We start from the raw sequence: 21,945 nt of genomic DNA on the forward strand, positions 1-21,945 counted from the left end.
GGTCTCTTTGATAACATAAATGAAATGTGAAGCCTTGTGCAAATGTGTCTGTTATTTCCTACCAGATTTTGTTTCTCTATAGCTGCTGTCCCTCAGCCCATGATGACAGGGGGACATTGGCCACTGAGGCTATGCTCCCATACAGGAGATGAGTTGAGTTTCTCCAGTAGAGAGTGGGAATTGGGTTTGCATTGGGATGGATGTTCCCCGAGCTCTCTGAATCTCATGCCTAGCAAAAACTCGATGTAATCCTCCCATCATCCTGTGCTGGGATCCCAACCTGCCCCTCACCCTTCTTCTTTGCCTTCCCCAATACTGTCTCCTTTCTTGGACCTCTCAGCTTTTCAACTCAGGGCAGAGGGCAGGTGGTGGATGAGGAGGAGAGGATGCTAAGCTGGAGTAAGAAGGAAGGCAGGGTTTTGCTCACCTTTGTGGGGACAGCACGGGTAAAGCCTTCACTGGGTATGCAGGGCTTGCAAGCCCTTTGCAGTGGGGGTTGGAGCCCTCAGCACAGGATGGTTCCCACATTCATGTGATTCCTTCCCTCTCAGATGCCCCTCCTGTGGAAATCCTACTGAGATGGGCAGTACAGGGATGTGTCCCCTTTCCTCTTCACACCATAGTAAAAGAAATTGAATTGTTCCAGCAGCACTGCCTTGACTCAACAAACACTGGTCCTTCGTCAGCTTTGCACTTATGATTAAAGAAACCGAACATCTCAGGATCTGTGGTGAGAGGAGGATTGCAACCATGACCTAGGCTGCAGGCTTCTGCTGTGTTACATGGGTTACTGCACATGTTCTCCAAATTTGCTCCATCACAAGAGTGAAATAACATCCTTCAGACCAAAATCAGAGACCCACCAGCTCTAAAACTCTCAGTCTAAAATGATGAAATGTTTGGTTTCTTCCCATCCTGGAGGCAGCTCCAGGCCCTGGCCATGGGTTCAAGTTCATGTTAATGCCTGCAGGGGCATGTTAATGCACTTTAAAGCTCCATGGCACTGTAAAGAAGCAGAAAAGCAGGAACTCCATCTCTTGCTTATATTTTAGAGAAACTCTAATAGCATAGAACATAAAAGAGAAATCTTATTTCACAATTTAACAACAAAATACATTGTGGCTTCAAAGCATCCTCCCACCACACCCCCTGTCCTAATATCATCAGCAATGCTAGGTGTTGTCATAAAATCAGCTATGCTTACAACCCTGCACAGTCTCAAAACCACCTCAGAAGCTCTGATGTCCTAAAATCCATGCACAGAAGGAACCCAGCAGTGGTCTGGGGACACCTGATGCCCTACATTATTCCTCAGGGGAATACATTCTCTCCAACAAGCATGATCATCCCATGCCAAGGCAGAGTTTTGCTACAGATCAAAATCTCCTTTATGCTGCTTTAATAGGTGAAAACTAATAATGAATGCAGTTGTGTTAACGCAGATCCTCTTTTCCTGTTTAAGAAACAGGCTTGTTGCCCCTTGTAATGAAAAGAATTTTCTTAAAAATACGCTATGCAATCATCTTAAAGCTCAATAATGCAAGTAAAAAGGACTTGCACATATATGTGGAGAGGGGACAAAAATATTTGTAAGACACACAAGCACATCTTATAGAGAGAAATACTCATGTGCATTGTACTGCATATATATATGTGTGTGTATATGTATATATGTATGCATGCATGTTAGTCTTTGTTTCAGACAAAACTTCTCAAAGGAAGGGAGCAGACTCAGATTTTGGAGTGGAAGAATTTAAGACCAAGACGTCAGGACCTTTGAACAGTGTATCTTTTGCCCAGCACTCCTCATATGATCCTGGTCTACTTTTTTCCACTCTTATTCACAGCTTCCTCTTCTCCTTGCTTAAGAGTTAATGCTCATTTAGAGCTTTGACTTAGGGGGAAGACAAAATGTGCACAGCAAAGGCAAGCTCTCATCTGCTGCACCCTGTTCCCCCCAGAATTCTTAGAAACACACCATGAAAGGCCCAGCACTGCCCAAGGACAAATTAAGGTATCCATATATTGTTGTGTATATTGTGTTCAAGCACCCAACAGGGAAAAAGGGCAAGAGTGGATAGAAACCAGAGCTTATCATTGCATTGAAGGTACCCATAGGGAGCAAGACATTTCTACGATGATGTGAATGTTGGGAAATGCCCTTATTCCACTCAATTTGAGCTGCTGTAATGTGGAAAGTGTGAACAAAATGTGAATAATGCATGAAATGGTGGCTGCATAAACCATCTAATTGCATTAACAGTCCAAGACAAGGAAGGCAGTGCTAGAAAAAATATTCCCAAGCCCACATATCTTTTGGCAGCAGCATCTCACAGAGGGACAGATATCTGCCACCAATACCCAAATGAAGCCCCAAAAGCGTAGATCCTTTCTCTAGTTCCCCAGCAGCTTATTTCCACAGCAGATGCCCAAGGATTTCCTCTTGGCCAAATCCTTGGTCTCACAGGGTCCCAGAGATACATAGTCAAAGCCTGTCTTCTCTTTCATTCCTTATTTCTGTACGTTTAGCTGGCAGCAAATCGTCTTATCTCTCAGCCTCGTTTTTCCACAACTAGCCTGGCCTCTCCTCTCCTACCACCAGCTTGGGAGAATTGAGTTGTAGCCTCAGCAACAAGACCAGGCATAAACCCACCAGCTGGGTTGCCATCCTCTATAGGCTACATTCAAATAATCCTTCCTGCAGACTGTCCTTTTTCTGGCTAGAGCATCATTATCAGTCTGATGGACTGGAGACAACCCAGCTCTCCTCAAGACAGAGCAGGTAGCTGAATGGACCCGTGACAGCACTTTCAATAGGACTGCTGTGCGACAGGGACCTGGGAACAGTGGCACCCAAACACTCAGCTCTGCCCCACACCCTCCATGTGGCATGTCAAGAGTTGGGGGAGAGCTTAGGAAGGGAAAGCACATGAGGAGATAGAGACAGATGGGCAAGAAGAGAGCACTGTTGTGTCTAGTCTGGCTTCTTGCTCCAGGAAAGCCTACAACCTAAGCTGAACATGATATAAACATGGGAAAGAAGTCAAGGGGCATGAGGATGAGGAGAATAATGTGGTTTCTACGGAATGTGGACAATGAAGCACATGCTGAATTGTTTTAACCGATGACAATATAAGTGATTAAGTCTGTATCCTGACGATGCTTCCCATCATTCATCCACTGAGGGTTGTGCATGCATTTGCTTAACCAGGAGGCCATTTGTTCCCTTGGCTTTTGATGGTGTCCTGGGGCCAGGTCAAAGCCAGCTCAGATCTTGATGCAAGCCACCATCCATGCATTCCCTCTGTCCATGAAAATGGGTGGAGCTGATAAACACCTCGAAGGCAGCAAGTAGAAATGCTGATGGTGTTTGCATAGCGCATGGCTGTTTGATTTAGGAGTGGCTGCAGAGCCATCAGCCCCACTGCAAAGGTGCAGCTCCTGAGCAGCATAAAAGCAAACTGCTGGTGGTTTTGCTTTTCAGCAGGCTGGCCTCAGTGCACCACAGCAACCTGGCAATTTGCACAAGTCAGCATATGTGCTTCAAAAAACAACAAAATCTGATTTTTTTTCTGTGACCTTTGCAAGAGACATGGCTTGCCTTGGTGCATCCCCTGCAAAATTTCAGGACAGAGACTGGGATGCCCTGCCAAGTTCCAGCTGGAGCCAAAAATGGCCAAATGAGAGTTCAGAAGAGCTGCACCAAGTTTGCTGCCTCTCTTTGCTAACCCGTCTATCGCTGTTTAAAGCCCTAGCTTTCCACAGGAATCTCCTCCACTGAGACACCTTGGAGTAGATGGGTCCTGGGAATCAGCTTCTTTAGGTGCCCTTTCCATCAGTTTGTCAATACCCTCAGCAGTCATAGAATCATAGAATGATTTGAGTTGGGAAGGACCTTAAAGATCATCTAATTCAACTGCCCTGCCATGGGCAGGTACATGTCCCACTAGATTAGGCTGCTCAAGGCTCCATCCAACCTGGCTTTGTACACTTCCATACTCCAGGCAAATGTACCAGAGCAAAAGGGCTTTATTTCTTCAAGAAACTTAGATAATGGAGAAGAGGGAATAAGAGAAGAAAGGCAAATGGGAGCTGCTCACAGCTGCTTCTCCACATCCCAACTTCTCATTTCCCTCCCTCTTTTAAGCATGTAATTATTTTTCCTCCTTGGATTTATACATTTACTTGTACCAGGGCATAAAGCCCAGATATGAGCATTGTTGACTTAATTCTCTTACAGAGAAGCTGCCAATCCAATGTGTTAGAGAAATAAATCTATTATAAATACTTCTACGTATGTGGTGGGTTGATCTTGGCTGTATGCCTGGTGACTACCAAGCTGCTCTATTACTCCCCTCCACAAATGGACAGAGAAGGAGAAAATAAGATTGGAAATAACTCATGAGTCAAAATAAAGGCAGTTTAGTAAAGCAAAAGCAAAGTCCACACATAGAACCAAAAGAAAACAAAAGATTTGTTCTCTACTTCCCATCAGCAGATGATGTCCGGCTACTTCCCTGAAAGCAGGACTTCAGTCTACAAAAGAAATGTCAGGGCCAGTGGCCACCCCAAGCGGAACAAGCAAGATGCTTGAAGCATCACTGTGCACAAGGAGTTGGGCGAGGAATGAAGAACATTGAACTGGCTCTTCTTCCTTGCCTTCATGGATCTGTGAGCCATCTGGGCAGCTGACCTTTCCAATAGGTCCCAATGACCTCCTCTTCGAGCGCTTTATCTTGCTGATCCTGCTTAATCTCCTCTGCAAACTTCCTCAGAGCTCTCTTTCTCTGCATAATAGCAAGCAGGTGATCAGTCCAATTGGTAACAAACATAAAGCCCGACATTGATCCTGGGTGGAAATTCCAGTTAAATACAAATCAAATCCCATTCCTCAAAGGCAGAAACCTACCTAACCTCCCTGAAATGGGACAGTCAAGGCCAAGACACCGAAAGGGGGCAGAGCTGCTGGCTGTGGGAGTCCGGAACCCTGGTCACTTGAGCCTATGGAGATTTACACGTTCTTGGCTTTTTGCTTCCTTCTCAAGGGAAGAAAGAATTCAAACCAGCCTCAGCTAGCTGTTACCTGCAGCGTGTACTGCTGAGAATCTAGTTGAAGCTGCCTCCCCGAGTCTCCTCCAAACCCACGATCCCACTTTTGCCTTTCATGGGCTACTCCTCCATCCACTGGTTTCCTCAGCACAACTTTGACAATGGAGTAAAAGGAGGACTGACAAACTGCAAGAGAAACTGCTTCCACTTAGTGTAGGCAAAGAGGGCTTTGATGCAGATTTGGATGCTTGTCCAGAAAAGCTGTGACCCCAAACAGGTCCTCTGGTGTGACCACCTTTAAAAAAGGCACCAAATCCCCATGGGCAGGCAGCAATATCAACTTCTTCCAAAGGCCTCTTTTAAGATCATATTAATTTGGCAATTTACATTAAATTTACATTACTGAAAAGCAGGAAAAAAACCCAACTGGGAGTAATTTGTATAGCATCTTAAAAGCATCTGAATGCCATCTTAAAGTAAGTTATGCAGTTGGTAGGATTAAAAAGCCTCAGAAGCAGCACAAATAAGAACGATCAGACTTTTCACATACTTGGTGACTTCCAGCCAAAATACTTCACAGACTTTCAGACTGATTCTTCGCCTACAATGTGCTATCAAAAGTGGCCAAGATAAAAGAAAAAAAAGAGTAAAAGAGTGGGGGAACCAGATCAGTACATTCATCAAACTGAAGGGCCAGCTGTGGCTGACCTGGCAGCAGAAAAGAGGAGTGGATGTCAGCTAACCACTAATCCTCTTGCTGAAGTAGTAAGGATCAGCACTGTGGCATTGAAGGTCTGGCCTCAAACCCCATCAGCCACCCTTGATTCTGGTATGGGTAAACCTTCCAGCTGAGCTTTTGAACGAAGTAACCTCTTCTACTGCCTTCCCTAGTGAAAAGCCTGTGGGAACAGAGAGGTGACGGTCCACCCGTCTATCCAGTTCTGCGAGTGCAGAAGGAAAGTTTATCACCTCCAGTATTGAAGTCATGCCAAACAGAACCAGCATGAACTCCACCTCTGTCAGTTACATCCAGGATATTTTCTGAGGCACTTAAGTGAGCCATCCCAAAGAATGGGATCTGCAGGAATCAAAGGCACAGAAGGTGCAGATCTGGAAAGGTCATTAGGCTTACTCTGATTTGAAACTCTGCATTTAAAATATATAATGAACATCCTTGTGAGTGCTTCAAGGCTATAAGAAAACAGTCCCACTATCAGTAGATCTGTGGTACTCTCTACTTTTGATATTTGGTGTATTGGAATATTGGAAATTGGAATATTGGAATACAACATCATATCAACATACTAATCAAATATTTACAATCAATTGAAAAGAATAGTTTAGGCTCAAGTAGAGGTTCAGGTTTGGTTTTACTTACCTTGCACAAATAACTCCGTGCCCAGAGACTATATTGACAAGGAAGAAAATGTCATCCCCTTGGACAGACTATAGACAACCTGATCTGACACTGATGGGTATGAGAAATGGGAACAATGAAATGGTTTGGGATAAACTGTGCAGATCACAGAGGCCAAGAGGCTGTGAAAATCTTCACTGGTTTTGATATAATCAATTTGAGTTCATGCAAGTGCATGTTGTGGGGCTCCTCGGAGGTGCTCCGGGTCCTTGGCCTCCTTTGGAAAGGATTATTTGGTGTTTAGTCACAAACAGGTAGTATTACAGGAGGTGTGCACTGGCAGCCAGCCTGAGTCCACCCTGCACCTTGCTGGTTGCCAGAAAACTAATGAGCAAATACTTCCGCTTTCAGGCTGTTCCCTCCTCTCTCCCTACACCTGCAACCTGTACTGGGGCTGCGCCAGGAGCCAACTAGAGGCTCTGGGGCAGAGACTGGGCTGGGAGCATGGAAAAAAAATGATCCAACAAAGAAAAACCAAGTGAAAGAGGAGCAGAACTCAGCGGGGAGCCATCCTACCTGTATGGCAGGACCTGAGCACAGAGCAGCAGGTTTTCCCATACTGCTGAGCCGTCACCTCCCAGGGAAGATGAGCATTTCGCCGGAGCACAAGCCCCTTGGGAAGCAGGTCACCGGCAGCCTGCATACAGTGAGTAAGGGATGGGCTCAGAGGAACAGTTGCCTCCTGTGGGCTCAGAAAATCCTCTTTGGGCTACATTAGAGGGTTTTTTTCCTACCATCTGTTATTTTGAAGACACCAGGTCTTGCCAGATATGTGCTCAAGAAGAGGACTCTAGGTAAAAGCCTGTGTCTGACTCCAATCTGTTTGCTTGCAGAAGGGCCATGTCCCTTGCAGGCATGCAGGATCTGGGAACAGCAAATAACCAAAATGGTTCTTTTTCTTCACAAGAAGAGGAATTAATTTGATGTGTACTTTAATTTGTCAGATCCCTAAATAAAAGCCTTTTGTTGAGTCTTGGGCTTTTCCATAGTTCTTAAAGGCTCTAACAACACAAAAGCTGCCATGTGTTGTAGATGTGCAGAGTCATCAGCTGGAAGCACTAGTTTTTCTAGGTCTAAGGAAAATTACTGGCAACCTCAAGACAAGCAGCATACTACTAGGCAGGTATCAGGGACATGATCGGATTATGCTTTCCTTTTCCTCTCCGCCCTCTGTCTTCTGCTAACTAGTTTGGTTTCTCCGTTGTAGTCACATAGCCTCTCCTCCAGACCACTCTGTCTTTAACAAATTCACCCTCCTTGCGTGACACCTTTTAGGTATAGCTTGCAAAATGCTTACCCAAGTAGGTAATTGTTTTGCAGATTAACAAACTGGGGCACAGTTATGTGGAATGACTTCCTAAGCATCACCTCACTGGCTAGTTGCTGAGCTGGGAATCAGCTGGTGCCAGTACTCCTTGTCTGTAGGGAACCAGATCAAAACCATTAATCAATATCTGAAAACATGTTATTTAGGCTACTATATTATTGAAGAATGTCTTACCCATTTTTATTAGTAACAAACAGCATTAAGTATTTGACCTACCATTGAAAAAGGAGCAAAGGCTCAAAAGCATGAGACCCACCTGTCAAATAAACACTGCTGGGGAAATCTGTTGTTATCACTAGGACTAAGGGCAAATTTCTTCACTGAGAGGCTTTACTAAAGAAACAGCTTTGGGCTATGTTCTTCGGTGTGTGGAAATCACCAGATAGTCTCAGACAGAATGGTTTTTTATGCCTCCTTGGCATAAAAGTGTAAATAATTGCCCTTAAGACAAAGCCACCCACTCTAGGGCAAAGCAATATTCCAGCTGGGTGTTTGGTCTGACTCTTCTGTTGTCTCTTGCTAAAGCTGATAGCTTGCTGCTGTTTAAAGGCAAGGTCTGCCCCTGCTCCAGCCTGTCTGTTCCTTGTTCCTTCTTTTCGCCGGCTCTGGTGCTTGTTAAACCCTCTGTGAAGCAATTCAGGTCAATAAGATGAAGGAGAAGCAGAGCTGGCATGAGGTGAGCTACAGAAGCATGTGGGTAGGTGCAAAGATGGAAAGGGGAGAGGGCAGCAGGAGCTCTCCCTTCTCTTGGTGTGACCTGTGCAATTAGCCCACATCATCCCATGGGCCTGAACCTGTGGGATCCAGTGCAGCACATAAGTACACGTTTCACTTGAGGCATGTGACTAGTAGCACTGAAGCAGTTCCTTGCATGAACGGATCCAAGGAAAAGCAGGTGAGCTCCTGAAAAAAAAAAAGGTTGTTTATTGACTCATACTTTCCCAATGGCAGGTGTGGTCCTGGCCAGGCATGTGACTTGCATTACAGCAGTGACGGCAGGAGAGAAAATAACTGCCTCCTTTCTTCTCTTTCCTTGTCCTCTACTGCATACTATAAAAAATAACCGAGGGCAAAGAGAGGCTGTTAAAACACTTCAGCACTGAACTGTCGGGAAGGCCAGGATGGACACTGAGTCCCAGCTTTCTGGACACTGGGGCATTTCAGATGGTAGTAGTGTTAATGCACGATGAAGTAAAATAAAAGCAAAACAATTTCCAAACTTTACGTTCTTCCTTCTTAAATCCACGTCAGTTGCATAAATTATTTCCTTTACTTCCTAGCTAAAGCTATCATATTTTTAAAGTACTGTGATAAACAGCCCTCCATCTCTGATGTGCTGAATTTTTGTGTCTTGGTTCAGTATTTACAATTAAATCCCTAGTTGAGTAGAAACCAATTCCACCCATTTCTAAAGTTTCAAAGAGCCTTAGTTCCTCCTTTTAAGAGAAAACACCACTTTTGGTCAAAGAAATGGAGTTGCACAGCTTAGAGCTTGATCCTTGTCCCTTTGCACATGGGGAGGCTAAGAGCTCAGGTTGCTCTCACTGGAAGGAGAGGGGCCAGCAAGAACAATGCTTGTGTGGGACTTAGGAGACTGATGTTGAATCCTGTAGTCACTGACAGCTTCCCTAGCCAGAGCATTTCTTGCCCCTCTTTCCCACTGGAAAACCAACATTTTCCTACAACCCAAAGATGTGGTGAAGACGCAGCCATTTAGAAATGTTCCAGTCTCTGCTGCTCTGGTTATGAGGGCTGTGTGAACATTCTGCATCTGCTTTTAGCAATAAATGGGGTGGATGTTCCCATCAGATTTCCAAGAGATGGCAGCTCACTCCCTTCACACTATCATCCCAATTTCCAGCTGCAATTGCCTTTTTTCCCTTTTCCTTAACACTTGCTTGTTGACAGCCTCAAATAGGTAACACGCATGACTTTTTGTCCCCTTGTGATACTTGCAGTTGTCACCAATCGTGGAGTTAAATGTTGGCGGGGAGATGTACACGACAACACTGAGCACCTTAAAGAAACACCCTGGCTCCAAGCTGGCCGAGATGTTCACTGGACAGCCCAAACTCAGGACTGACTCTGAAGGGAGGTTCTTCATTGACAGGCCAGGCACCTATTTCAAATACATCCTGGAGTACCTGCGCAGTAACCAAGTGCCCACCCAGTGCATCCAAGATGTCTACAAGGAGGCATTGTTCTACAACATTGAGCCTCTAATCAAGCAGCTAGAGGACTCCCCACAGATCTTTGGGGAGGTTGTGGCAAGGAAGCAATTTCTGGCCCACGTGCCCAGCTACAGTGAGAACATTGAACTGATGATCCGCATCGCAAGGGCAGAAGCAGTTGCATCCCGCCGGTCCAGTGTCATTGTGTGTGTGGTCAGAACTGAGGAGGATGCAGCCAAATGTCAGGATGCTTTGAACAGCTTGGACATGGACAAAAAATCTGTGGTGAAGTTTGGCCCCTGGAAGGCAGCACCAAGTATCTTTGATCTGTTGGACTGCATTCAAATGGATGTTGAAGCCAAAGGGTATAAAATATCCTTTCAGCCCCATGCTGCTGAAAAAGGGTTTCGCTTCAAATCTCAAGACTACTTCTACAAGTTCCTATTCACTTGGTGGTAACGAAGTGCCACCATCAATGAGGGACAGAAGAAAGCAATTATTAAAACAAATTAACTTGGGCTGTGGAGACCAAGCCATGGACTATCAGAGGCATGGGAAGAAAGGATCTCCTTTGGCTGTCTGCCAAATTAAAGAGCACTTAAGAACCACTGTTTACTTAGTCTTAAGGGGATAATTGTGTGATTTAAAAGGCATCAGGTAAAGGAGGAATTTTACTCTTAAAGAGTTGTTGATTATAAGTTCAGAGCACCAGATCTGAGGATCGAGCCAAACTCACCCAATCCAAGAGAAATGAATAATCCCAAATACGCCTTGTGGATGTGTGGAGTTGGTCTCTCGGTGAAATGGGAACAGGTCACAGAAACACTGACAGCTCCTCTAGCACATGCTTAAATTAAATTTGGATCCCCAACATGAAGGCAAAAGCTCTTTTTCTCACTGTTTTCTATACCATGACCTAGGTTAAAAAGAAAGATTTCAGTGTCACCCCCTCTCCTCTTGTTCCTCCAATAGACAGCCCACTCTCTAGCCAATATATTTATTACTGTTATTTATTATTTATTCTGAAGGAAAGAAAGAGAACCTCAGCTATGGTCCAGGACCAACAAAAGGTAAAAATACCATCACTGATCAGAGGAGTTTATAATCTGAAGACATGACTCCTCTCTCAGGCCACATTACAAAAGCACATGGAGGATGGGGAGGTGATTAATGGCAGCCAGCACAGCTTCACCAGGGGCAAATCCTGTATGAACAACTTAGTGGCTTTCTATGATGGGGTAACCGCAGCACTGGACATGGGTAAACCATTGGATGTGATCCATCTGGACTACTGTAAAGTCTTTGACATGGTCCCACACAATATCCTCCTTTCTCTACATTGGAGAGATATTGATTTGATGGGTGGACAGGACGGTGCATGAGAAACTGGTTGGATGGTCATATTCAGAGAGTAGTGATCAATGGCTCAGAGTCCAGATGGAGATCTGTGACAAGTGGTGTCCCTCAGGGGTCCATACTGGGACCAGTGCTGTTCAATATCTTCATCAATGATACTGACAGCAAGATTGGGTGCACCCTCAGCAAGTTTGCAGATGACACCAAGGATGAGTGGTGCAGTTGGCACACTGGAAGGATGGGATGTCATCCAGAGGGACCTGGATAGGCTGGAGAAGTGGGGCTGTGAGAACCTCATGAGGTTCAACAAGGCCAAGGGCAAGGTCCTGCACCTAAGTTGGGGCAATCCCTGTTTTCAGTACACAATGGGGGAGTGACGTGATTGAGAGTTGCCCTGCAGAGAAGAACTTGGGGGTGCTGGTTGACGACAGGTTCAACATGAGCCGGCAACTTGTGCCTGCAGCCCAGGAGGCCAACTGTATCCTGGGCTGCATCAAAAGAAGCGTGGCCAGCAGGTCGAGGGAGGTGATTCTGCCCCTCTATTCCTCTCTTGTGAGACCTCATCTGGAGTACTGTGTCCACTTCTGGAACCCTCAACATAAGAATGATATGGAACTGTTGGAACGGGTCCAGAGAAGGGCTACAAAGATGATCAGAGGGCTGGAGCACCTTCCGTATGAGGACAGGCTGAAAGAGTTGGGCTTGTTCAGCCTGGAGAAGAGAAGGCTCCGAGCAGATCTTATAGCAACCTTCCCATACCTGAAAGGGGCCTACAAGAAAGCTGGAGAGGGACTATTCACAAAGGCTTGTGGTGATAGGATGAGGAGGAATGGGTATAAACTGGAGAAGGGCAGATTTAGACTAGACATTAGGAAGATTTTCTTCACCATGATAGTGGTGAGGCTCTGGCACAGGTTGCCCAGGGAAGCTGTGGCTGCCCCATCCCTGGAGGTGTTCAAGGCCAGGCTGGATAGGGCCTTGGACAGCCTGGTCTAGTGGGGTGTCCCTGCCCATGGCAGGGGGGTTGGAACTAGGTGATCTTTAGGGTCCCTTCCAACCCTAACTATTCTATGATTTGATGATTCTACTTTAATATTTTTTTCATAACATTTGTTGTAATTATGATACTATTTATAAATATATAAGCTTTTGGAAAAACAGGGAAAACCTACTGCAATTTGATAGGAAGGAAGCGCTTTTGAACTGGTGGTGTTGGACCTCCACACAAATTCGCCTTTACAGACCACCACTTAAGTCCTACAATGTATTTTAAATATCACAGTATTCAGAAGTTTGGGGTTTTTTATACTGGGGATGGTCATTAGCTTGGCTTTAAACACTCTGAAAATCATAATGGCTGATTTGATTATGATCATATTTCCTTTATTTCTCTGAACATCACTTTCTTCCAGTTAAGGACAATAATCTCTGAAATGTTAAATAAATAACTTTAAAAAGCATTTTGAGTGATACGGAAATGTTTCATTTACTGATGTCTTCCCCGCCGCAAAATCCCCAAATTCTAAAGACCTAAGTTTTATCTTTATGTTACTGGATCTGAAATGTTCCTAACTAAGCTTAGTTTCAGATATGCTCATCCTAGCACAGATTTTTCCCCAGTGAAAATCAGAAGACACACAACAACCTCAGGGCAGCTCTGCTGTAGGTATGAGGTGACTCTGAGACCTCTTGTAGTTATAACCTTGGTAAGAACTTATAAACTAAGTGTATGAGAAGGCAAAATGGTTTAGAAAACAGGGTCTATGGTCGTATCTATGATCAGAACCAAGCTTCTGGGGGTGCTTAGCCTGGAAGAAGAGAGAGCGAAGAGGCCTTCAAATAGACAGAAGGCTTTAAGATCAGTTATTCTTTGTATGTACTATAAGTGGAAGATTATATGGTAGTTAAAGCCTCCAATCAACCTCCTAAAACTACAGGACTGTTGTCATGAGAAACTTTAATAGTTGTTTTATCAAGGACAGTCTTACAGAATACCCTAGGCTGGAAGGAACCTCAAAGGATCACCTGGTCTGGCTTCTAGTGGGAAAGGGAGTCTGGATGAGATTACCACGTACCCAGAAAACCCACACTGGTGTGAACTCCACCACATCCCTGGGGAGGTTGTTCCAACAAATTGTTTGCACTGTAAAAAAAATTATTTCTTATATTAAAAAGAAAACTCTCCTGGTGCAATTTGCACCTGTTGCTCCTGGTCTTCTCCACGTGGCTTCATGTGAAAAGAGGGCCACTAACCTCTTCGTGGATGCCCCTGAAGTACAGGAAATGCTGTGCTGAGGTCCCGCCAGGGAGAAGAGATTCAACTCCTTCAATCTTTCCTCACAGGGCAGGTTCTCCAGACCTTTGACAAACTCTGTGGCCCTCCTTTGGACTCTTCAACCCCTTCCCAAATTGCCTTGTCCTCCATACAATCACAGAATCATAGAATGGTTTGGGTAGTAAGGGACCTTAAAGATCATCCAGTTCCAACTGCACTTCCATGGGCAGAGACTCCTCCTACTAAATCATATTGCTCGAAGCCTCATCCAGCCTGACCTCTAACACTTCCAGGGACAGGGTATCCATGACTTCTCTGGACAACCTGTTCTAGTGCCTCACCACCCTCACAGTAAAAAAATTCTTCTTTATGCCCAATCTAAACCCACCCTCTTTCAGCTTAAAACCTAACACAACACTCCCCGATAAAAAGCCCCTCCCAAGCTTTCCTGTAGGCCCTGTCTGTACTGGAAGGCTGCTATAATGTCTCCCTGGAGCCTTCTCTTCTCCAGGCTAAACAACCCCAACTTTCTCAGCCAGTCCTCATATGGGAGGTGCTCCAGCCCTCTGATCATCTTTATGAACCTCCCCTGGACTCTCTCTAACAAGCCCATGTCTTTCCTGTACTGAGGACTCCAGAAATGAATGCAATACTCCAGGTGAGGTCTCAGCAGAGAAGTGGGGTAGAATCGCCTCCCTCAACACGCTGGCCATGCTTCTTTTGATGCAGCCCAGGATACATTTTCCTTTCTGGGCTGCAGGCTCACATTGCTGGGTCATGTTGAGCTTCTCATCCACCAACACCTCCAAATCTTTCTCTTCAGGGCTGCTCCCATCACCTAAGATGCAACCAAACTGTGGTCACTCCTGGCTACCTCCATCCACACAGCATCACAGATGTAACTGCTGCCTGTGCCTCCTGTTACCTAACTAGACATCGTTCTGTCATGGGGCTCCTGGGCGCTGGAGCCTCTTTCCCTTCTCCTGGAAGGAGATGTGTTTGATGGCCACACTAAGCTTTCATGTGGGACTAGCACACGCTTGCCTGGAAACATCAAGCCATGTTATGTATATTTTGGTCTTTATCATAGAATCATAAAATGGTTTGGATTGGAAGCGACCTTAAGTACCATCTAGTTCCAACCCCACTGCTAATACAAGAAGTCATTTCTATTACAGGAAGTGGAATATTTTGATTTAAGCTAAAGTAGAGTTCAATTTCATCTAAGTAATTGTATTTTTTGAAAGTTAAACAGTATGTCCCTCTGGTTTGTTTTTTTTAAGCAGTGTTTTCCCAGACACTGTTCATTCTTTGGAGATGATGCCTTGTGTGAAGCACGATCTGTGCTGAACAAACGTCTCTTCAGCGATCACCTCCATTTGCAACCTTTATCTCAAATGCAAGGTCAGGCAGAGCTGGCTCCAAAGCTCCAAATTATTATAGATTTGACTGTTGTGAAGTTCATAATTACATTAAAATTAGTCCTTGGAAAGTAACAGAATAGGGATAAGATTACTGGGAAAATGTATCCATATGCCTGTAAGTGGGAAATATATTCTGTCCCCAGCTCGCCCCGCTGCACAGGATTGATGGAGATCGTTCCCTTCTGCTTCCCAGGCCTGAACAAAGTGTGCTTACTTTCTAAAACCCCAGAACGCGTCTCAGAGGTTTTATTTGTGGTGTTTTCGTGTCTCTGCCATGGGCTGCTCCCCGCGCCAGGCTGCTCAGGGCCACTCAGCCTAGGCATCCACAACTTCCCTGGGTAACCTGGGCCAGGGCCTCACCACTTCCACAGTAAAACATAGAATCATAGAATCACTAGGTTGGAAAGGACCCAGTGAATCATCAAGTCCAACCATTCCCATCAATCACTAAACAATGCCCCTCAGCACCTCATCCACCCATCCTTTAAACTACTCCAGGGAAGGTGACTCAACCACCTCCTTGGGCAGCCTGTTCCAGTGCCCAATGACCCTTTCCATGAAATATTTTTTCCTGATGTCAAGTCTGAACCTCCCCTGGCAGAGCCTGAGGCCATTCCCTCTTGTCCTGTCCCCTGTCACTTGTAAGAAGAGGTCAGCTCCCTCCTCTCCACAACTTCTTTCAGGTAGTTATAGAGAGCAATGAGGTCTCCCCTCAGCCTCCTCTTCTCCAGGCTAAACAACCCCAGCTCTCTCAGCCGCTCCTCATAAGGCCTGTTCTCCAGCCTCCTCACCAGCTTTGTTGCTCTTCTCTGGACTCGCTCCAGAGCCTCAACATCCTTCTTGTGGTGAGGGGCCCAGAACTGAACACAGGATTCGAGGAGCGGTCTCACCAGTGCCGAGTACAGAGGGAGGATAACCTCCCTGGACCTGCTGGTCACGCCGTTTCTGATACAAGCCAAGATGCCATTGGCCTTCTTGGCCACCTGGGCACACTGCTGGCTCGTGTTCAGTTGCTGTCAACCAACACCCCCAGGTCCCTCTCCTCCAGGCAGCTTTCTAGACAGACTTCTCCTAGTCTGTAGCACTGCACAGGGTTGTTGTGCCCCAAGTGCAGGACCCGGCATTTGGCCTCGTTAAACCTCATGCCATTAACATGTTCGACATGTAGTCGAACATCAAATATTGACGAAAGTGACGGGAATTCTAGGGGGAAGCTGAGGGGGGTTGAGAAACGAGAGGGCCACGCCGCAGCCGCCAAGTCAACCCCTCATTCCCGTGGCCCCCGCCCCGCCCGTTGGACCATAGAGAGCGGCCTCCGGCTGGGAAGAGAGGACGTCCCTTTTGCCGCCTCCCTGCGGGCGCCTCTGTGGTTCCTGTTCCGGGTGGCGCGTACGGCGGCCGCGCGGCGCCATGGCGGCGCACCTGAAGAAGCGGGTGTACGAGGAGTTCACCAAGGTGGTCCAGGTGAGGCAGCGCCGCCGAGGGGTGGCGGCAGCCCCGAGCTGTGCCGTGCGCCTTGGGACGGGGCCCCGGGGCTGGGAGGAGCGGGAGGAGCTGCCTGGAGAGAAAGGGGCTGCCTCGCGTTTTGGGCGGGAGGGCTCCCCTCAGGGTGGGTAGGAGACACCCGGGGAGGGCCGGGGGCAAGGAAGCGGCTCCCTTCAGCTCGGAGTGGGAGAACGGCAGCGAATTCCTCGGGCCGGGGGAGCAGCTGAGGGCTGTGGGGGAAGCCGTGTAAGCCCTGAGCTGGTTGTCTGAGATTGGAAAGGATGGTATTTACCCCAAAACGGGGTGGGGAGAAGCGGTGTTTCCCAGAAATCATACAATCATAGAATAGTTTGGGTTGGAAGGGACCTACACGATCATCCAGTTCCAACACCCCTGCCAGGGGCAGGGACACTTCCCACTTGATTAGACTGCCCAAGGACCATGCAACCTGACCTTGAACATATCCAGGGATGGGGCAGCCACAGCCTTGCTGGGCAACCTGTTTCAGTGTCTCACCGCTCCCATAATGACGAAGTTTTTCCTTATGTCTAGTCTAAATCTGCCCCTCTCCAGTTTATACCCATTCCCTCTCCTCATATCACTGCAAGCCTTTGTGAACACTTCTTCCTTAGCTTTTTTGTATACCCCTTTCATGTACTGGAAGGTTGCTGTAAGATCTCCTCGGAACCTTCTGTTCTCCATGCTGAAGAAGCCCAACTCTCTCAGCCTGTCCTCATATGGAAGGTGCTTCAGCCCTCATATCATCTTTGTAGCCCTCCTCTGGACCCGTTCCAACAGTTCCATATCCTTCTTATGTTGAGGATTCCAGAACTGGGTGAGGTCTCACAAGAGAGGAATAGATCACATCCATCTGTTTACCCATGTCCAGTGCTGCGGTCACCCCATTGTAGAAAGCCTCTAAGTTGGTCATACAAGATTTGCCCCTGCTGATGCTGTGCTGGCTGCCATTAATTGCCTCCCCATCCTCCATGTGCTTTAGCATGTCTTGTAGGAGGATCTGTTCCATGATCTTCCCAGGCACAGAGGTGAGGCTGACAGGTTGTGTTTTGTTACTGTCTTTAAAAACAGACACAATGTTGCCCTTCTTCCAGTCACCAGGGCCTTCTCCTGATTGCCATGACTTTCCAAATATCATGGAGAGTAGCTTGGCGACCATATCGGCCAGTTCCCTCAGGACTCTGGGATGCGTCTCATCAGGTCCCAGGTTCCTCAGGTGTTCACTAACCTGGGGGCTGCCCCAGGGCCTGGGGGTGTGTTCTTTCCCAAGACAGCTGACTGAGAGACCAGTGACTGACATGGGGACGGTTTTCATTCTGAGAAGGAGTGGGTCAGGATTTTTTAGGTGTTTCTGATCTGTGTCTCTCTGCCCGCAGCAGCAGCATGAGGACCTGTCCACTAAGAAGCTGCGGCTGACCAAGCCCAGCAAGTCAGCAGCTCTCCATGTCGACCTGTGCAAAGCCACCTCGCCTGCAGATGCCTTGCAGTACCTCCTCCAGTTTACCAGGAAGCCTGTGGAAGTGGAGAGTGTGGAAGGGGTTGTCAGGATCCTGCTGGAGCATTATTACAAGGTGCTGAAGCTGGGAGCCAGCTCTGCTTCTAGAATCCTCCTTCTGGTCTTGTTTTCTGGGGGTTGGATGTGGAATGGAAAGTCACAGGCTCCTCCTGGTCCTGACTCGGTACTTGACAGTAAAATTCAGACCCGTGTGCTGAATTATATATGGGTCCTTCCTGTGTTTAGTGTGTTGGGCTCTTCAAACTGGAAAATGAGTGAGGGTTTCTGCCATTGCCTTCCAGGAGAACGACGCCTCTGTGAGACTGAAGATTGCCTCCTTGCTGGGCTTGTTATCGAAGACTGCAGGATTTTCCCCAGACTGCATTATGGATGATGCCATTAACACTCTTCAAAATGAGAGTGAGTCTCGCTTTTCAGGTGGTGCTTGAGGTCAAGGCAGAATCGTGAGAATTGTGTTGTTTTTAAGCATTTAGGACAATGACAAGGCCCTTACATGTGAAGTGTACGGTTGGGAATTGTTGCTCAGGGAATTTATTTTCTGCCCTTGTGAATGTTGGCAGACAACACCATGTTCTGAGGAAGAGCAAAACGTTTCTCAGACCTGCCTGTTGTATGCCCTTGTTTTAAGGGAGCACAAAGTTTGGTTTTGCATCCTTTGAGTGAGGGTCGTTGCTTCTGAAGGGCTCTGTTTTGGAGGACAGTCTTGCTTTACGTAGAACTTTCTGTTAAGTATTTTTCTTGTACTGGTGGACAGGTCATCAAAGCTAATGCAAGAAGGTGTTCATTTATTAGTGTGGGATTTATAATACACAGAAAAGTTTAGGTTGTCCTGTTTGTGGTTTTGTTAAAGTCTGTTTTTATTTTGTGATATATTCACAGTTTGTATGTGCTTTACTTGATGTGGGTTAATTTTCTTTTAACATCACAGTCAAAAAATGGTTTGAATTGGAAGGGACTTTTAAACATCGTCTAGATCCAGCTCCCCTGCCATGAGCAGGGACACCTTCCACTAGCACGGTTGCTCAAAGCCTCATCCAGCCTGGCCTTGAACACTTCCAGGGACGGGGCATCCATGACTTCCCTGGGCAACCTCTTCCAGTGCCTCAATACCCTCATCGCAAAAAAAATTTCTTCTTTATGCCCAGTCTAAATCCACCGTCTTTCCATGTAAAACCGTTGTCCCTTGTCCTGACACTATGGTCCTTCATAAAAACTCTCCTCCTTTCAGTATTGGAAGGCCGCAATGGGGTATCCCTGGACCTTCTCCAGGCTGAAGAACTCCTACTCTCTCAGCCTTTCCTTACAGGAGAGGTGTTCCAGCCCTCTGAGAATTTTTGTGGACTCCTCTGGATACACTCCAATAGATCCATGTCTTTCATACACTGAAGACTCCAGGGCTGGATGCAGTACTCCAGGTGGGATCTCACCAGAGCAGAGCAGAGGGGCAAACCCCTGTCTCTCCAACTTAGAGATGAGAGTGTTGTGGTGGTCTGGGTGAACAGTGGGCTAAACATGAATGAGCAATGAAGATACAGCCCAGTACGCAGTGTACCAGCAGGAGTGTAGCCAGCAGGTCAAGGGAAGAGATTATTCCCTTTTACTCAGCACTGGTTAGACGACATCTGCAATACCACATTCAGTTTTGGGATCCCCAGTGCAAGTTCTGGTAAGCGTGAGTGAGTTCTGTAGAGAGCCACTGATTTGGTCGAGGGTATGTGATGTGCAAGGAGAAGCTGGGAGAACTGGGCTTGTTCTGGCCTTGAAAGGAGAAGGCTTCAAAAGGGCTTTGCAACTTGGGTGAGTGATTCTGTAGCCGGTGCAGAGCTTGGTAGAGGGGTATGTAACCTTTCACTGTTTTGTTTTGCAGAGTCTCACCAAGTCCTTGCTCAGCTGTTGGACACCCTGTTGGTGATTGGAACAAAACTCACAGAGAACCTGCCTGTCAGGATGAGACTGGTAGAGGTAGCCTGCAAGGTAAGGTAGCCTCCCTGGGGCAGAACACTCTTATCCCTGCCATGGGAAAAGATATGTAGTCAATCTTTAAATTATTTTCATTTTTCTCAACAAACTGTTACCATGCTAATGTCTTTTAGCTGCTAGGAATCTTAATATGATTTGTTGTTTCAGAGAGGTGAAAGAACATTAAGAATCCAGTTACAAATGTTTTCCTCTTCCATTCCACAGCATCTGACAGATTCTTCCCATGGTGTAAGAAATAAGTGTCTTCAGTTAATTGGCTGTCTTGGACCAGTGGAAAAAGGTCTTGCAAAAGAAGGTGAAAGCCCGGCTGCCAAAGATGTCCAGAAGATAATAGGAGATCATTTTAATGACCAGGACCCTCGTGTTAGGACTGCAGCCATAAAAGCCATGGTAAGTGTTGCTGGAACAGTGGAATAAACTATTCGGGGTTATATAAGGAAGCTGGTAGGGGGCTGCAAACCGATTCAAAGAGGTTTGGGCTAGAGATTATTTAATGAACTTAGTAAAGGTCCATTTAGCATATCAAAATTACCTGGTAAAATAAGCTAGGTCTTGAAATGTGATATCTCAAAGGGCATATTAGTCATTCATAATAAGTCATATGAGCTGTGGTTGAAGAGGCTTTTCAATTAGTTGACTTTTTTGAGTGTACGTAGGCTCTTTTTTCTAGCAATGAATCTATATTTCTTGATTTAGCCTTGGTTGCCAGAATTACAATAAGCCATTTGTACTCCAGCATGCAAAAGAGAACTGCCCATGACAGGAAACCTGTGTGATAAGTACAGGTGGAATTTTGTTTGTTTGTTTTAAAATAACATTGATGTTTTGCCACATGGTCATGTTCATTAGCATTCTCTGACTGTTTATGAGGTGTACTGGTTTTCATGTGGGCTGGAGCGTGGGGGCACTTCAGAAGCTTTTACCTTTGCAGAAATGCAAGCAAGGACCATGCACTTGAGAATTCTACTCAGTGTGAGTTGACTGTGAATATATGGAACAGAAGTTCCTCTATTGCCCTTAAAGTTTATAACAATATCCCATCTAATGTGATGGTCAACAAGGGTATTTGAGTTAATGATATTAAATTCCAAAGAAAGAAGCAGGATGTGTTAGAGGAGATCAGATTGCACTTGAATCTGTCTGGGATCTCCCTCTGCTGCAGGTTGCGCTCAGCCTTCATTTTCATTCCATTCTGGTTTTTGATGGTACATTTTTTTAAGTCATTTGAGTGACATGTATGGTGGCATTCAACCAAATCCAAAGCAAGATTTATCACCTTGAGTTTATAATTGCAGCACAGAGACAGCTGTCTTTCTGATGTTTGAAGCATGGAAACATCCTGAATGAACTCAGGGTGACTGACCAATTTCGGGGCTCTTGATAATATTTTTCCTTGCTACTGTGTTCGTGTTTATTTCTGTAATTTTGTCACTGGCTTGTTGCGCTGTGAAGATGCGGATATAGAAAAGCAACTGTTTCTTGTTGACCATATTCAACCAGATGATATCCCTTTGTTTATAAAACAGATTGATGATACTACCTTATTCCAGAGAGAAACAGTGTTTAATGGGACAGGTTTTGCTGTTCCTCTGGTTCAGTAATTGAAAGATTTACAGGGCATGAAAATTCACTGGCAATGCTGCATTTGTGTCCATGTATCAGGAATGGCAGTAAACTAACTATTTTGAAGAGTCCTGTGTCTTTTTTAATTGCGATTGAATATGGCTAACACTAACCAACTGTTTGCAGGTTGCAAGAATGGACAGACTGTATTTATATAAACAGTATTTTCCTTATCTGTGACGTTTAAAAACAATATACTGAAGTCAAGATGATAATTTAAAATACCTGTGGACATGATAATGAAATATTTTAATTGTAGCAGCTATCAAGAAATGCAAGCAACTCATTTTGCTCAAAGCAGAGG

At 45.9% G+C, this 21,945-nt stretch overlaps 2 protein-coding genes across 3 annotated transcripts in view; both read left to right on the forward strand.

The window, feature by feature from the left end:
• Positions 1-6,823: 6,823 nt before the first annotated feature.
• KCTD14 (potassium channel tetramerization domain containing 14) lies at positions 6,824-11,082 on the forward strand. The gene is made up of 2 exons (XM_069850024.1): positions 6,824-7,112; positions 9,752-11,082. Exons 1-2 carry the CDS (start codon positions 6,987-6,989, stop codon positions 10,421-10,423), a joined length of 798 nt encoding a protein of 265 aa, XP_069706125.1. The 5' UTR covers positions 6,824-6,986; the 3' UTR covers positions 10,424-11,082.
• A 5,281-nt stretch (positions 11,083-16,363) lies between these two features.
• Positions 16,364-21,945, forward strand: part of INTS4 (integrator complex subunit 4) — a 33,637-nt gene continuing 28,055 nt past the window's right edge. The window contains exons 1-5 of one of the 2 annotated variants that reach the window (XM_069883289.1): positions 16,364-16,483; positions 17,899-18,093; positions 18,320-18,437; positions 19,906-20,012; positions 20,223-20,408. In XM_069883289.1, coding sequence (XP_069739390.1) covers positions 16,430-16,483; positions 17,899-18,093; positions 18,320-18,437; positions 19,906-20,012; positions 20,223-20,408 — 660 coding nt within the window. In that variant the 5' untranslated portion in view covers positions 16,364-16,429. The remainder of the gene's footprint in view (positions 16,484-17,898; positions 18,094-18,319; positions 18,438-19,905; positions 20,013-20,222; positions 20,409-21,945) is intronic. The other variant, XM_069883290.1, reaches the window with a different exon arrangement.

The sequence above is a fragment of the Phaenicophaeus curvirostris genome, chromosome 1 (genome assembly GCF_032191515.1).
Source record: "Phaenicophaeus curvirostris isolate KB17595 chromosome 1, BPBGC_Pcur_1.0, whole genome shotgun sequence".
Classification (NCBI taxonomy): Eukaryota; Metazoa; Chordata; class Aves; order Cuculiformes; family Cuculidae; genus Phaenicophaeus; species Phaenicophaeus curvirostris.

Bases quoted from the DNA above. Each gene is read 5' to 3' on its own strand.
- KCTD14 (XM_069850024.1), top strand. From the start codon at position 6,987: ATGGCAGGACCTGAGCACAGAGCAGCAGGTTTTCCCATACTGCTGAGC. The intron at 7,113-9,751 runs GTGAGTAAGGGA...TGATACTTGCAG, and splicing joins TCACCGGCAGCCTGCATACA to TTGTCACCAATCGTGGAGTT.